This window comes from Calliphora vicina, chromosome 1 (assembly GCF_958450345.1).
Source record: "Calliphora vicina chromosome 1, idCalVici1.1, whole genome shotgun sequence".
NCBI lineage: Eukaryota > Metazoa > Arthropoda > Insecta > Diptera > Calliphoridae > Calliphora > Calliphora vicina.
Genome location: NC_088780.1, coordinates 99,179,758 through 99,195,951, shown reverse-complemented (window position 1 = coordinate 99,195,951; position 16,194 = coordinate 99,179,758). Strand labels below are relative to the sequence as shown.

Sequence of the window (16,194 nt, the reverse complement as noted above, 5' to 3'; positions counted from 1 at the left end):
GTTATTGACAAAACTCATTTAGTTTAATTTTAAATTGCAAACTAATTTAACAAAAGAAAGCAATACTATTATCACTTGCTAAAACTATTCTTCTTTCTAAATCAACAAATAAAACCCTGCAAATAAAATATCTTTTCTTTATAACCTACAATTGGAAGTAACCGGAAAGAAAAATTCCAATTAATGTTTAAATATAAGCAATATACATACTATAAATAACTAGAAAATTACCCAACAAAACTTAAAAAAATATTTATATAAACTCAAAACAAATCACGCTTTAATTTCCTTACCAACGAATTGGTTGTAACCATACAAAATCTACATCCTCATCTTCTTTACACTGTGAACTTTAATCGTAAACAGAGTTTACAGCTAAAAGCAGTTGTACGTTTAAGGACCTAAATGAAACGGTTGCCAAGAAAATATTTAATTAAACGTTGTAAATTTAATAAATTATTCAAATTGGTATTAATTATTAAGCTTAAATGTCGTTTGTTTCTTCTTATTTTTTAAATAAATAAATAATAACGCAACAATATTAAGTGTGACAAAACAAAAAACAAACTACTATTAATTATAATTCAATTTTTACCTCCAACTAATCTAAATATCTCTTGTGTGCGTTTTAATAATATTCCGAAATTTGTACAACGGAATAACAATAAATAGTACATATATATACATAATACATATGTATAGTCAATGCGAAATTTACAACTTCCTGTTTTAAACACTTATAAATATGTCAATGATTATGATTTTTATTAATTAAACAAATATTATTTGTTTTGCAAATGGTTTCTCACTTGGTCCAAATACATACATATTTTCATCAAAACATTCATCAGAAGTAGGATAAATAATGACATAAATTAGGTTGTTTTTTACACTAAAGGCGGTTACTAATATAATATCTATGTACTTCTGACTATGAGTAGATATTACGGTAATATCCAGCTGCTTGTCAGAGAGCAGAGCCATCCTATCCCAGAAACATGTCCATAATTCTGGTATTAATGTGCGTTACCGCAGGACGCCCACCTAAAGTACTATCTGTATCCCACCCTCGAATTCCCTGAAGGCCACAGCGTCTTCCCTTACATCCCTCTTATTCGGACGGACCATCTCAGACAGTGACAGAATGCTTGGACTAGGCGTCTACTTTACAACAGCATTTTTCGCGGACTAACTAACCATCCCGGCCCTCGGTACTGCACCAACGGTACTATACATTCGTGTTATATAGAATAGTTTTTACATTTCTTATATGTTATTTATTTTGGATCCTGTCCCATCTAGTTTTATTTCAAAAATCGTCTCTCTGTTCGCCAATTCCTATTCCTTCGTTAAATACAATAGTTTTAAAATTTAGTCTATGTTGTTTATTTTTATTTTATAAAAATTCCATTTTAAATTAGCTTCGAATTATTTAACTCAATTTTAGCTTAATTTACTAAAATCTTAATTCGGAATTAAAAATGTCAGCAATTCATTCCATTAAACAAATCCTTTACCTTCTTTTTGTATAGAATTCATTCATTGTTGAATTAATTCATATTGGAATTAATTTGTAATAAAATTCATTCAACCTTTGAATGATTGAATTTTTGTTAATTCAAATTTAATCCAAATTTAATTTAATATTTTCAAATGGTTTTTGTTTAGCTTTTAATCAGCCTTTAAAAACCTTTTTGTAATAGAATTGAATTGAAGAAAAATTTAATCATTCAATTTTAAAGCTTTTTTGTAATGGATTAGAATTAAAGAAAGTATGAATGATTCAATAAGAAATGAATTCTATTAAGAATGAATTCAATACGTTTGAAGTACTAGGGAATTAATTCATTTCAATCTTTGTGTACTGTACTAATTATAAAAGTGTTAACGGCCATTTGGGAAATCATATTTTTTTTTGTTTCTGAAATAAACATTTTGCTCTTAATGTTTAAATCATTTAAAAATAAAACAAACATTAAAAAGAATTAAATAATAGTTATTTTACAAATCTGAACGAAAATATATCAAAGAATAACCAATTGTTTTAGTCTATTTAAACGACAAACTCCCCCAATACATTAAATTAAACAACAAGGTCTTATAAAAATTAATTTATCTTTTAATAAATAAGCTGTAAATAATACAACTAAACAATATTATTAAGTAAATGAAACAATACATACATACATTGGAAGTTGTAAAACTTGTAAAAGAAATTACATGAAAATACGTACGAAACAATTTTTTGTAGCATAATAAATATGAATAAAAACAATTTACTTAAAATAAATAAATACTCAATGTTTGTAAATTAATTATGATAAAAATTAAGTAATTTTTAAATTAATTAAAAAAGTAAATTAATAACAAACAATTAATTAATATCTTCGTCTAAATAAATTTAATTGAATATAACAGATATTTCCAAAAATAAAAAGAAAGAAGAAAAAGTATCATAATATTAACAACCAAAACAAATTAACTAAACTAAATTTAATTAAATGTAAAATAAACAATTCAAACATATTGACCTTATTATAGACTATAAATTTCATAAACGAAAATCTTAAACATCGTGTTTTCTAAAGAAAAAATAAATAATAATAATAATAATATAATAGGACAGCATTAAATTTTAAACATTAGACTTAAAACGGAAAACAAGAAAAGCTAATATAATTTATAAAACAAATGTGAAGAATGAAATGGAAGAAAAACAAAACATATGAATTAATTTAATCAAGAATACACAAACACACGCACACTTTAAATTCAACAATATAACGTATTTTTAATTATTCAAAATAAACAATAAGAAAGTGTCGTTGTTGTATTAAAAGGAAAAAAAATCATTAGAGGAAATTAAAACAAAAACAAAGTATTTAATTAAACTGAAAATATACGATAAATTATGAAAAAAAAGGTGTAAAGTATTTTTATATTCAGTATTTCTATGGTAAGTACTTGATATTTTAAATAAATAATTCATTGCGTGTTAGTGCATAAAATATACTTTAAATTCCAAAAAACCGTATTCAAATTGGTTAATTATTTTAGGAGTTACGATTTTTTTTATTTAAAATCACACTATTTGTGAGAAATTTTGTTGGTATTGCAGGGGAATCCTGCAATACCAACATTTTTGTGTTCCATTCCATTTTGTTCCCTAGTTTTAGATAATATTTTTGTTTCATTCCATTTTGTTCCGATTTTTAGCCATGTTTCAATTTCATTTTGTTCCTCGTTATTTCGGTTCTGGTCTTGGATAACAGGGTGCTTATTTTTCCTATATATTTAGATTGATGGGGTGTCTCATATATTAAGTGTCTTTAATAACAGGGTGTTTTGATGTAAACAGTGTAACCATACTTGCGTACAGGGTAGCTTAAGGTTGTCGCCTTTGATAAGTTGGCTGAAATGAGTTTTTCTATCACCACCGTCAGCCGCTGACATCAGCCAAAAAATCCCAGATCCCAATCCCGTTAGCATGTGATTGATCAGCCAGTTTGGCTGATGTCAGCCGGAGCAGGAGTATAAAGTTGCCAGATTTATTGAAATAGAACAATATTCTTTTTTATTAATATTTTTTTGAACGAAAAGAGCGGGAGTTATGAGTTTATTTTTTATAATTTTGCAATTTTATGAAAACATTAACGGATTTTTTAATAAAGAAGCCTTTGAAATATGGCTGATGCCTGGGATGATATCAAGGCCGTGAAAAGCAAACGTAATACGCTGTTATTGTAAAAAGAAGAGACATGGTATTCTGCAAGCCACCGGGCCACGAATTTAGCCGATGAAAATAATATTGGAGTTGTCAAGAATCCAGGGGCCGACTTACCGCATTCGTATGAACTATCGTATCGAAAAATAGTTTTGATATCGTAATTATAACAAAATGTATTAAATTTCATGCTCGACATCGAATGCCGTAATCTCAAATAAGAAAATTACGATCGAATGCGGTAATTCAGCCCCTGATTATCAGCCCAATGTATATGTTGAGAAATGTTCACTCCTTTAGTTTTCTTTAAAATTAATTTAATAAAACACTTTTGCAGAACATAAACTTGATGTCAATTTTTTTAAATTATGAATAGAACATATTTGTTATTTAGTTATGTTGACATTAAGTTTATAGATCATAATGATTTAAAGGATAGGTTTATACATGATATTTGATTTTAAAATATTGTTGAAAATTATTTATCATTTAAGATTGATATTTTTTACGGATTCCTCTACACTTTTTTCAGAAATAATATAACTAATTAAAAATATATGTTTTATACCTACTACGATTGATTTAAAATACTTGAAAATAAAATTTATCAATTTCGTTCACTCCAATTTATCGGAGGCCGAATTACCGTATTCGTGATCGAATGAGCTTTCTTCGTATCGAAAATAATTTCGTTTGCTAAATTACTATAACACATATTTAAATAGTAAATTACGATCAATTTTACTCGATCACGAATACTGTAATTCGGCACCTAGGTTTATATTGTGTAATTCGATTCGAACAAAAACATTGCCACACTGTTGCTGTAAACCTAAATAGCTGTCAAAGTTCTTAGTATCAAGTGATTTCTAATATTATGCTTTTATTAGAATTCTAACTAGATATTGTGCATTTGTTTCTGATTAAGCCAAAATTTCGGTATTTGGCCGAATTTCGAAACATTAAGGCTGAAATTTCTTTTTTCTCAGTGTAATCTATTTGAAAATGTATATTTTTTTGATTGCAAACTTTACTTTAAATAAATATAAATCAATATTACAATGGACGTATTATATAAATTGTTGACTTGATAATTAAATGAAAAATATCAATTATTTTAATTAAAATATGATGATGTTTAATTTACAACAAAAAAAAAACACAAAATACATTAAATGCACATAGATTCTATGATATTATTGCAATATCATAAATTAATTAAATAAAATAATAAAAAATTGATTGTGTTAAATAAGTTTTAAGATATTTGGAGTATAAATATTGCTTAAAATTCATAATAATAGTAACTATTTTAGTAATGTTTTCGTTTGTTTTTTTTTTCTGTTTACGTAATAATATGTATGTATATTTATATAATATATTAAGTTTAATTAGAGAGACAAATATCATTATTGGTGAATGTTATGATATCATTAGCTATTTGGCTTTAACGCTTGCTTATTGGTTTAAGTTATAATTTTTATACTAAAAAAATACTCAACTACAGACATTATTTTCTACTATAATTACAATTTTAAGTGCAACGAAACGTAAAATATATATATAGGAAAATATGATTAAACACATTTTTAGGTTTTCTTTCTTTATTATAATTTTCCATCAGCTTTTAGTTAATATCATGTACGTTTCGTTGCAATTTGTATAATATATGTTTTATAATAAATTATTATAATTAATATAAGAAATAAAAATTGTTTTTTTTCTTATGCACAGCACTTTTGTACACAGACAACACTTATACACAAATTATTAATTGAAAATTAAAAAAAAAAAATACAATAACTTAAACATATATACGCGTACATATTTACAATTATCGCAAATGTTTGTTTGCTTGATTTGTTTTAGTTTCGTTTTGAAATTCAGACTCTTACATAGTTTAGTTTACTTTTTAGTTTTTTCTTATAGGTAAAGGATGCGCTTCCGTATTGAAAACCCATTGCTCTAAATCAATTTCTTTGGGATTATCACTAAATAGTAAATAAAAGTATTTAAGGGTTTCACCCAACCAAAAACTTTCCATCATATCACGCAGTCTGGTATTGAAAATATTCTTCACATTACCAATCGAACTATAACCATGAGTAACTTTGGTATACTTTTCAAAAGCCTGGAATATATTCCAACCCATTTCTTGATATGTTCGATTACCGGTCAGCGCATAGAAATAGTATAGACTTTCCACAAATTCCGGTCTCAATAGATTATGAGCATCATTCGGTTTCACATAAATATCCAATTCCTCGTGTTCGCCCACGGCAAAATAAGAAATTTCTGGAGCTAGTTGTGTTGGTTGTTTCATATAAGTTTGATAACAGGTTTCCAAGAGATCGCGGGCTAATAATAAATGAGAATCTGGCATGCCATAATGATGGCCCAACAGTAAAGTTCCAGGTAGGTAACAGGTTAAGTGGTCCATTTTAGGTTTAAACTCTTTGCCATTAATAAGTTCGCCGATGTAAACATGATTTTCTTTGGGAGTTCGTCGCAACAATTGCGAAAATACGCCATCGATGGCACGTATATAGTCCGTTACCAAGCTATTATTTAGGGGGGTTTAAATATTTTAAAATCAGTTACGTAACGTGTTATGAAGCCGAAAAAGACCGACTAATTAAACAAAATTATATTATGAATTTGTTTGTTTTGTAGAAAATAGAATTTATATCTGTTTTTATACCTTAATCATCTAATGCATGGCTTACATTTATCACATACTTATGGAGAGACCATTCAGTCCATAGCATAAACTTACTGATTGATTAACCTATCCATTAAAGCGAAAAAGAACACATTTGGACCTATTTTCAATCAATTTCAATTAAAAAAAATCTAGATTGGGGTAACGAATACCCCTACTACTATAACGCTATCAGATAACCCTACCAGATAACTTGAATTTCTAATATATAAAAATCTCGTGTCACAATGATAGTGTTTGAACTTCTCCGAAACGGCTCAACCGATTTTAATGAAATTTTGTATGTATGTTTGGTAGACATGAGAATAGGTCGTAAAGTTTATTTCATACTGCTAGGTCATTAGAGGGTCAATATCCAGAAAAAATGTTTCCATTTTTTGCCCAAAAACTTTTTTTGCATTTGTTTTATTTGGCATCAAAAAATACATATAACCCCAAATTTACACATTTTTCAATCGCGATTTAAGTATTTTTATATTATCAAAATATCCAAATAATTCAAACAGAACGAAACGGCTCTACCGATTTTTATGAAATTATGTTTGTATAATTGGTAAGTATGAGAATAGGTCGTGGAGTATATTTCATACCGCTGGAACCAAAATATTCACTAGAAATAATTTGTATGGCAGAACAACGTTTGCCGAGACAGCTTGTTTTATTATTTTATTATTTATTAATAGCAAATTAAATTTACATATCAATATAACAAGAAATTAGGAAACTGGCTACTGTGGCCTTCGTCCTGCTTGTTTTATATAAAAGGCAAATTCATACAAAGGCAGTAGGATTCAGTTATATTTATCGATGAAGCCAAGGAAGTTTGAGATAAAGTTGTATGAAAGAAAAATGTGTTTTTTAGTAAATCAGGGTTGGGACTTTTCGTAACGTATATTTTGTTTATAGGTAGTATTAAAGCAATTTTGGACAATTTCTTTTGAACGACACTGTACTTGAACCGATGTTCTATATTGTATAATTCGTTATAAGCCCATAAGTTTATGGGGGCTTCGGAATGTTGATTTCAATAGACAGGCGGATGAAAAACTTATCGTGAATTTTTTAAATAACAACTAAAAATTACAAACAACTACTGGTCATAATGTCTATACTGTCCTCTCAGCAAACAGTTTTAACAACTTAAATTGTTTCGCAAAAAATATAAATTATTTTGTTAATCGCTTCATCTCCCTTTGAGAAAATTTTCCTAAAAATTGTGTTTGTTATTCAAAAATTTAAACAGAAATATTTTCAAGGTGAGTTGAAGTATTTAACAAAATAAGGGGCTCCAAAAAATTCTAAATTCATTAAATTTTCCAACAATTTTCGTACAAGTTAAATTCAAAAAATAATACTTTAAATACACTTACAAATCATTTTCCTTGTGGCCAGTTTGAATCCATTGCTTTACAAGATACTCATAGTAGGAGTCACCTCTGGCACCCAGAGACACGGTGGCATAATTTCTAAATGTGCCGGTATTGGCATTAATGAAAATGGGCACTAAACCATTTTTCTTTTCAAGAGCATGGACTTTTTCATTGACACGATGAGAAACCTACAATAAAATTTAAAAAAAATATATAAAATAAGAAAATTTTAAATAACTTGTTGTTCCACACTTACACTTTCATATAAAGTAACATTTGTTATCCTACTTAAATCTCTAAATTCCAATTGTATTGTGGTAACTTCACTAGTTGAGCTATCGGGCGACCATTTGGGTGCATGAGCAGATAAAGCAGCTAAATTAACATCGGAATACGGAATGCCAGAAGGCGAAAGAAAACAAGGCAGCAAGCGATTGCCTAATTCAATCTGAAAATAAATCAAAATTTTAAGAAAAAAGTATAATTAAAAAACTTTATAAAGTACTAACCGATTTTTGTAGAAAAACCTTATCAGCACTTAAATGATACGCGGATAATAAGCCACCCAAAACACGTATAGTAACTTCGAATAAGTTAACATCACGGTTTACATCAAAATTCAAATTTTCACTAATCCAGTTGCGGGCCTCAGTAAATTCTGAAAGAAAAAAAATCAATTTAATACAAATTTAAGTAAACATCTAGGTTTAAATACTTATCATAACACCTACCATCATCCAAACCCATTATATAAATCGTATCCAATGAATCAATTAAAGTCAAACCTAAACCAAACCAATCATGTGAAGATTCCGATATGGGTTTTAAATTATCATGACCCCAGGCGTATTTTTTATAACCAGTCCATGAGTGTCTAAAAGCATTTACCACAGCCTCTTGCTTTTCATTGCGCGCCCCATGAAAATGTTGTTTTTTGGGCAAATGTTTAAGATCAATACGTCCCAAAAATTCTTCAATTGTTACACCATTAGTGCCCGGCAAACTAAGTGGATCCTGTACGGCTGATTCTATGGTTTGGCGATCGTCTTCGACATTGTTTGAATGTACATTACTTATTTTAACCTCGGGCGTATTGTCACTCAAATCATTGTTATTAATATTTTGTATTTTAACTTTTCCAAAGGGTTCATCGAGATTTTGAGCACTAATTTGATTTTGAGCTAAATGGTTCTGGTTTCTTTGTGTTTGCGGTAAATTTACAACATCTTCGACTTGTTGATCGGCTTGCGGGAGTTCACGTTTTTGTTGAGCTACATTATGCTAATGAAATTGTAAAGCAATTGATTTAGATTAGATAAATGGAATACAAATTCAATTATTAATTATTCTTGAGTCTAAGATTATCATAAAGAGCTCAAGTGCCTCTGAAATCGCAATTTCAGAAAAACTCTACTATTTCAATATTGAATGTGTGCCTCATCACATGAACATAACTAAATATACGTGGTAATGAATATGTGGATGAGTTTTTTTTCGGTTTCTGTTTGATACTATCAAAGTGAAAACAATTGAAATTTTATTATCGCAAAAATATAGGTTCGTTGCCCCCAATCACTCATATTCTTAATGACCAATTTACCTGCATTTAAGATTAAAAATACTGACCTATACCACATATTTTTTTATCAATAAGTAATAAATATGAAAAATAGAAGTTGTCACGTTTTGAAATGTTATATTTATAATATTGGGTTTTATAGACGTTGCACAGTGTGAGGTTTTAATATTATATCTGATCAAAAACCATAATTTATATGACTTTAAACTGTAATGAAGGTGAAGACAAAATAACTTACAGTACGGAGAAAAATCTTTATAATATTAAAGTAAATAGTCAATAGTTTTTCAGGATCTTTTAGAAAAATAAAACTATTTTAAGTTTGAAATATCCGTGTATATTTTTCTTTCTAAAATTAATCTTTAATCTGCTATCATTTGGAGAATATATACATATGTAACTTGAAATCAAAGAAATCATTGCCGACCTATTGTACCAACATAAATATGTTTAATTACATGTTGACACACTAAACACTGATACACGTAAACTTAATATTGGGTTGTAGAATAATAATCCAGTGATATATTCCGTTTTAGAGGATTTTAGTGTGACAACTAAAGTTTTCGAAAGTTTGGTTGCCATCCATAATCGACCCACTAGTTATCATCTGAGATTAAAAGTGTGAGAGATTGTGGAATCCATAGGCACCTCACATGGCTCAGTGGTTTCAATTTTGAATGATCATTTTGGTATGAGAAAGCTTTTCGCTCACAATTGGTTGCACAAAAGGGTACAGAAATGTGCAGATTCCATAGCAAAAATCTATTAATTCTCCGTTTAGCCTCGAGTAACTATTTCTAGTTAGAACGAAAAAATAATCTTATAATACCTTTTTTGATGACCTCGACAAATCTTATTTTTTGGAAGGAATAACAAAAATTGGATAAACGTTGGACAAAGTGCATTGCGCTCAAAGGTGACTATAAATAAAATATTTTTTTATTCAAAAAACCAGTTTTATTTCGGCACGGTCTTTTTGACCCACCCTCGTACTATTACCGCAAAAACTTAAGTTCATTTCACCGCAATCTTGTTATTCAAAAAGACCAATGTAATTGTGGTTATGGAAAGAAATACTGACCTACTGCAACACACAATAAATAAATATATAAATATATAAGATAGCAATAAATCAATACAAATATGGAACTCCTGGTTGATTTATCTAAATGGAGCAATGGTTTCAATATACACTAAAACAACAAAAATCACTGGAAGAATTGAAGAGGATTTTAACATCGGAATTAATTTTAAAGCACTACATCGCTAACTTTCCTAAACATATTGCTGCTGAAACATCATTTCAAGGCATCGGAGCTGTCATAAAACAAACATATTCCGATAATAACATTAAAGCCATACACCACATGGTCCCGTCTTCCCTAGCGCTTTTATTATCTGTACAAAGTTATCACAAAATTGTTTTTGGAAGAAAGATGATGAATTTTACTCTCATAAGACTTTGATATAAAATAATATTTTAGTCATGCCGATGTACTAACAAGGCTCGTAGGTAAACATTAAAATCCACCAGACAATTCCATCAACGCATCAAAAAAAGGAAAATATTAAAAATATTTCATGTAAATAAAATAATTTAGCACAAATCTGCCTCTGATAACCATACTTTCTAAAGATATTTGAGCTAAAAGTGTTTGTATACAAATAAGAAAAACTTTAATTAAAATTTATAAATTACCACCTACAAAACGTTCTTTAGGTGGCACTACTAAAACAATTAGTAATTATGCATGTTTAACAAATAAATATCAATCATTATTACAAGTCACACGTTGTCCATTTATGATTTAATGGTGATAAGAACAAAATAATACTTTTGGCGGCGAGCAGTGAAGTGAGCAGAAAGTGATAAAGAATATGGTGTGAAAATCAATATTATTGTTTTCTTATCTTAATTACTACTTTTATTTACTATTTTTATTAAGCAAATATAATAAATTTAATGAATTACTTAACTTACCTCATTTTCACTTTGAGCATTATCAGTATCTGAATTAGGATATACATTTTTATTATCATTTGCAGCAGCTGCAGGAGCCTCTTGACCTTCATTGGAGTAATTATTATTTCTTAAGCTGCCCAGGTTTATTTTTTCATTAGTATCGCGATAGGGTAAGACACCGCCGGTTAATGATTGTTTACTGTTGAGGTCCAGTTGGTCGGACGGCAGTAGGAAAAGTAAAGTTATGCACATGGCAGAAATGCCTAAAATAATGAGATTACGTTGACAGCGAGGTAGTTGATTCCAGTACTAAAACATCAAAAAAAAATTGTACTCATTAAAGGCAATATTTAATATAAGATTTTATATGGCAAAACTTACACGTCTTAAGCTTTTACGAGAGCTGGGTAAATTGCTGTTACCATTTGGTGACTCCTCAATGCCACCAACGCTGCCGGTCGTAAGTGTAAGCGCTACATGATCTGATTTTTCCAGCATTTTGTTATTTTTATATTTAATTACTCGCTTTGTTAACTATTAGCCAGAATCTATATAATATTTAATCGATATTGAATACTATCATTGAAAAATTAATGAAAATCATTGTTTTCCGCATTACAACTCATTCAAGCAAACATTTTATTTTTGCACTTCTTTTAGCGATGTTCACAAATACTTTTGAATCTTTTAGATTTTATTCAATAGTGACCCAACTTTATTTCCTACTTAAAAATACTTTAGTTATTTATATTTTAATAAATAAATTTATTTTTTTTAACAACTTTTATATAAAATTTTGCCCAGCTCAATTTTTTTTCACAGAATCCGCAAGACGAATGAAAAATTGTCAATTGTTAAAAAATAATGGCATTGCCACCCTTTGTAATAATAACAATTCCCAAAATGTCAAATTAAGCATAATCATTAAATAAATGTAATTATTTACTAACGAAATAAATATATTTATATATTTTTTTATTGTTTATTTTCGTTTTGGTGGTTTTATAACCAAATCGTTTTAATAAATAATTAAAAAATATTGATTTTGTGTTTTATTAGCAACTCTATTTTACAAATGAGAGCAGTGATTCTCAAACTACAAACAGCTGTTGGGTATCTTTACAATAGGTTTGTGTTTTAGCTAAGTTACTAGTTTCTTTATTTACATGCCAGATGGCATAAATAACAAATTCACGGAAGAAAATAAATTAACCCCCATATGCATAAACAGTTTATAAATTTATCAAAGGTTTATGAAACAGATTTTGTATGGAAATTTTGTTTTATAAACCTTTGATAAATTTATAAACTGTTTATGCATATGGGGGTAACACTAAACCGCAATTCTGTTTCTCTATAGTTTTAACCAGAGATCGAAAATAACTCGTCCATATCCCAAAAAACCCAAATTGTGATTTATATTTTTGTGATAAAAATAAAACACTGAAAATAACAGTTATAAAATGATTTTTATTTAAATGGTTTGGTATGACCTTTATTAGTTTTTGTTGTTTTTTAATGGTTTGGTATGAGATAAACAATTCATTTGTTCTTGTTCTTAATAACTGTACTTTCTATTTTATTTACATACAATAACATATTATTAGCAATTTTTAACAAATTATGGAAATAATATGATAAGTATGAAGTAACGAAGTCTGAGTAATAGAAATGAGAATTTTTTTTCAAATTGTTATTAATCTTTTGATAAATTTGTTTTTGTTTCTTTTCTGTTTCTCTCAACTCCAAACCTAAAATGTTCTCGAATAAATCACTCTCTCAGTGATATATCACAAAAAATTATTTTTAAATGGCTGCGAATGTGAATTTACCTTTGAAATGAAAGTGAACCCGTTATTTTCGGTCTCTGGTTTTAACACTAAGCTATCGATATGTTTATAATTTTTAATAGTTTTTATTTATTTTTGTTAAAAAGTAACAGTCAGAAAAATATTCCTAATAAAATGTTAGTTTTATGAAAACTCAATCAAAAGATTTATAATGGAAATGTTGTTTGAAGAAACTTTTGAGTATCGAGTATTAGAAAAAAAAATAAAATTTTTTTTTCGAAAATCAAAAACTTTTTTGACTTTTTTCAAAATGAGCTCTTTTTTCTTTTCCAAAAGAAAGCTTAAGTCTTAACTTTAAGAGCTTTTTTGGTCGCTGAATGAGATGTGAGTGAGATATCTATCAAACTAAGAACAAGTTTATGGGATAAAGATAATCGACATTCTTCGCTTAAACCTAAATTAAACTTTTTGAATGAAACACAGGTTTTTGGATAAAAAATCATTTTATTTTTCAACATAGTCTCTTTTGAGCTCTATACACTTTGTCCAAAGTTTCTCCAATTTTAGAATACCTTTCTAAAATAACATTTGTCTAGGTCATTGAAATATTTAGTTGTTTTCAATACGATTTCATCGTTGGAGTCAAATCTCTTTCCAACGAGACATTTTCTCAGGTTTGGATACAAGAAATAGAAACTTGGGGCTATATCCGGTAAATAGGTCGGATGAGGTAGTAATTCGTAGCTTAAATTATGGATTTTTGCTGCACATGTGGGCACTTCTTCATTGTCCTGGTGAAAATTAACTTTTTTCTTGGCCAAATGCTGTCGTTTTTTTTCAAATCCTTATTAACTCGAGCCAATAATATTCACCATTGATTGTATCTGGTGTTTTGTGGTGGATCAACGTTTCATTCACGGTTATGAAACGGCGTAAAAACTCGTCAATATTGAAGTTGAACATCTTCCATGCTTGTACGGCCACAAAAAATTAAAATGAAATTCACTTTTTCCATTTTTTCGTCAAGTCACGCTGTAGTCTGCTATCAATGGCAGTCAAACACTAGCTAAATGATTTTCGGAAGTGGGCCTTATATAGAAGCTACTATTAACTATGGATCGATATTCTGAAAATAGGCTGCACAATTTATGTATATATAAAACTTATTTTGTGTTAAATTATATTTGGATACCGAAATTTTAATGAGATTTATGCTCGTTAAATTGATTTTCGCAACCTTATGTAGGAGCTACGATCAATTATGGATCGATTCACACACAATTTTCAAATGTAATTTCTTTTTATATAAAACATATTTGTGTGGATACCTATATTAATCAGACATTTATTATCAATAAAGTCATAATTCAGTGGCTAGATGAAATAATGGGTAGATTTTAAACAGTTGCATAAACGCAGACTAAAAACATGGTTGTGGTAAACATAATCTAAGGCAGAGGTTCGCAAAAATAAATCCTCTCACCAATACACTTACTCTCACCAACACATTCAATTCTTTATTTTATTCAGTGCACCTACAAACACACAAATACAAAAACTGAAAAAATAAAGAAAAAGTCATACACCAGTGCTCATGCGTATTCCTAGTTGTCTCGTTGAGTGGACAACGACTACTAAAATGTAAGAGCATAAGAATACGTGTGATTTGATTCTGCACAATTGTGCTATGGGCTGCGCATTACTGATCTAAGGGCAATATATGATACGATTTATGATTACAATCCAAACATATAATGATCATTGTTAGTATCGAATCAGAAAGTGATTCTGAGATTATGGTGGGTGTTAGACTATTTTTAGACTATACAAACATCATTGGAAACTCAATATTCGCTCCCTATAATAAATTATGTGAAATTTAAAATTTTTAAAAAAATTACTTTGAAATTATGGCAAATTAGCGTTCATATAAATATTATAATCCCAACATTAGCTTTAAATCGACGTATATAGTATTTAGAAGTTTGTATAGACAGTCCCACTTAACGTCCAGAAATTTATGTTTGGATTCGTAAAAAATTACAAAAATCAGTTCTCTATATTTGTATTATTAACACAAAATGTATCAAAGCAAATAAACTAAAACTACTTTAAGATCAACGTTTTCTCAAGGTCATTTTCTTGTGCCACTGCCTGCCTGCCATGTGTTTAAATAATGATCAGTGATGATCATTAAACCTATTATATGAATGAATTAAATTACAATTGGCTCCAACAAGTCTCCATATGAGTAGACAACAACTACAAAGCAGTCAACAACAAAAACAACAAGATGAATTATTACTAAATTTACATGACAGTGAAAATGAGACATCGAAAATGCACACATGTGTGAAAAAAGCCATGATCATCATATAGTCGTTTTTATGGTATAGAGTCTGAGAAAAAATATATAATCCGGAAGGAGTTGTTTACAACGCTTAACAAATTAAATATAACAAGATTCATATTACAGATAGATAATAGATACATACATATACAATGATAAAGATAATAATGGATATAGAAAACATATTGCAAGAGTGGCACATGATGTTAAAATATATAAAAAATGAAAATGACTAAGCTTCTAGACAGAGTTACTAAAGAGTTTAATCATTGTGTTTAATTTTCACATTTATTTAAAGGAATAGTATTTAATGGTGCTTGGCTTTTTGCTACAAAATTTAAAATTATAAATTTCGATCTAGAATTTTAAAGAGACTGTATGAGAGGACAAGGCAGCATTAAATTAAAGCATAATACTGTCTTGGGGTTCTTTAAACCTCGATTGTTTGTTCGTCTTGGACCAGCACTCAGGGGATGACTCCTAGTCATGCAAAGCATTGTGTTGGAACTCGGAAAATAGATTATGGGAGAGAGTAAAGATGGAGTAGTGTTTGTGGACAATCGATTTGAACTTTCCTACTTTGAAAGGGACAGGAAAGACTCCAGCATCAAGTTTTTTCCACATACGGACAGTGCAGTCTCAATTTTGACAGCCAAACTTTCAGTATTTTTTAGATATCCTTCAACAATGTTG

At 28.7% G+C, this 16,194-nt stretch overlaps 1 protein-coding gene across 1 annotated transcript; it reads right to left on the bottom strand.

The window, feature by feature from the left end:
* Positions 1-5,343: 5,343 nt before the first annotated feature.
* Positions 5,344-12,184, bottom strand: alpha-Man-Ib (alpha-Mannosidase class I b). The gene is made up of 7 exons (XM_065498204.1): positions 11,743-12,184; positions 11,380-11,670; positions 8,548-9,097; positions 8,326-8,474; positions 8,073-8,264; positions 7,817-8,004; positions 5,344-6,285 (listed from the first exon to the last, which is right to left on the bottom strand). The coding sequence occupies exons 1-7, from the start codon at positions 11,857-11,859 to the stop codon at positions 5,637-5,639; spliced, it is 2,136 nt and encodes a 711-aa protein (XP_065354276.1). The 5' UTR covers positions 11,860-12,184; the 3' UTR covers positions 5,344-5,636.
* Between the last annotated feature and the right edge of the window lie 4,010 nt (positions 12,185-16,194).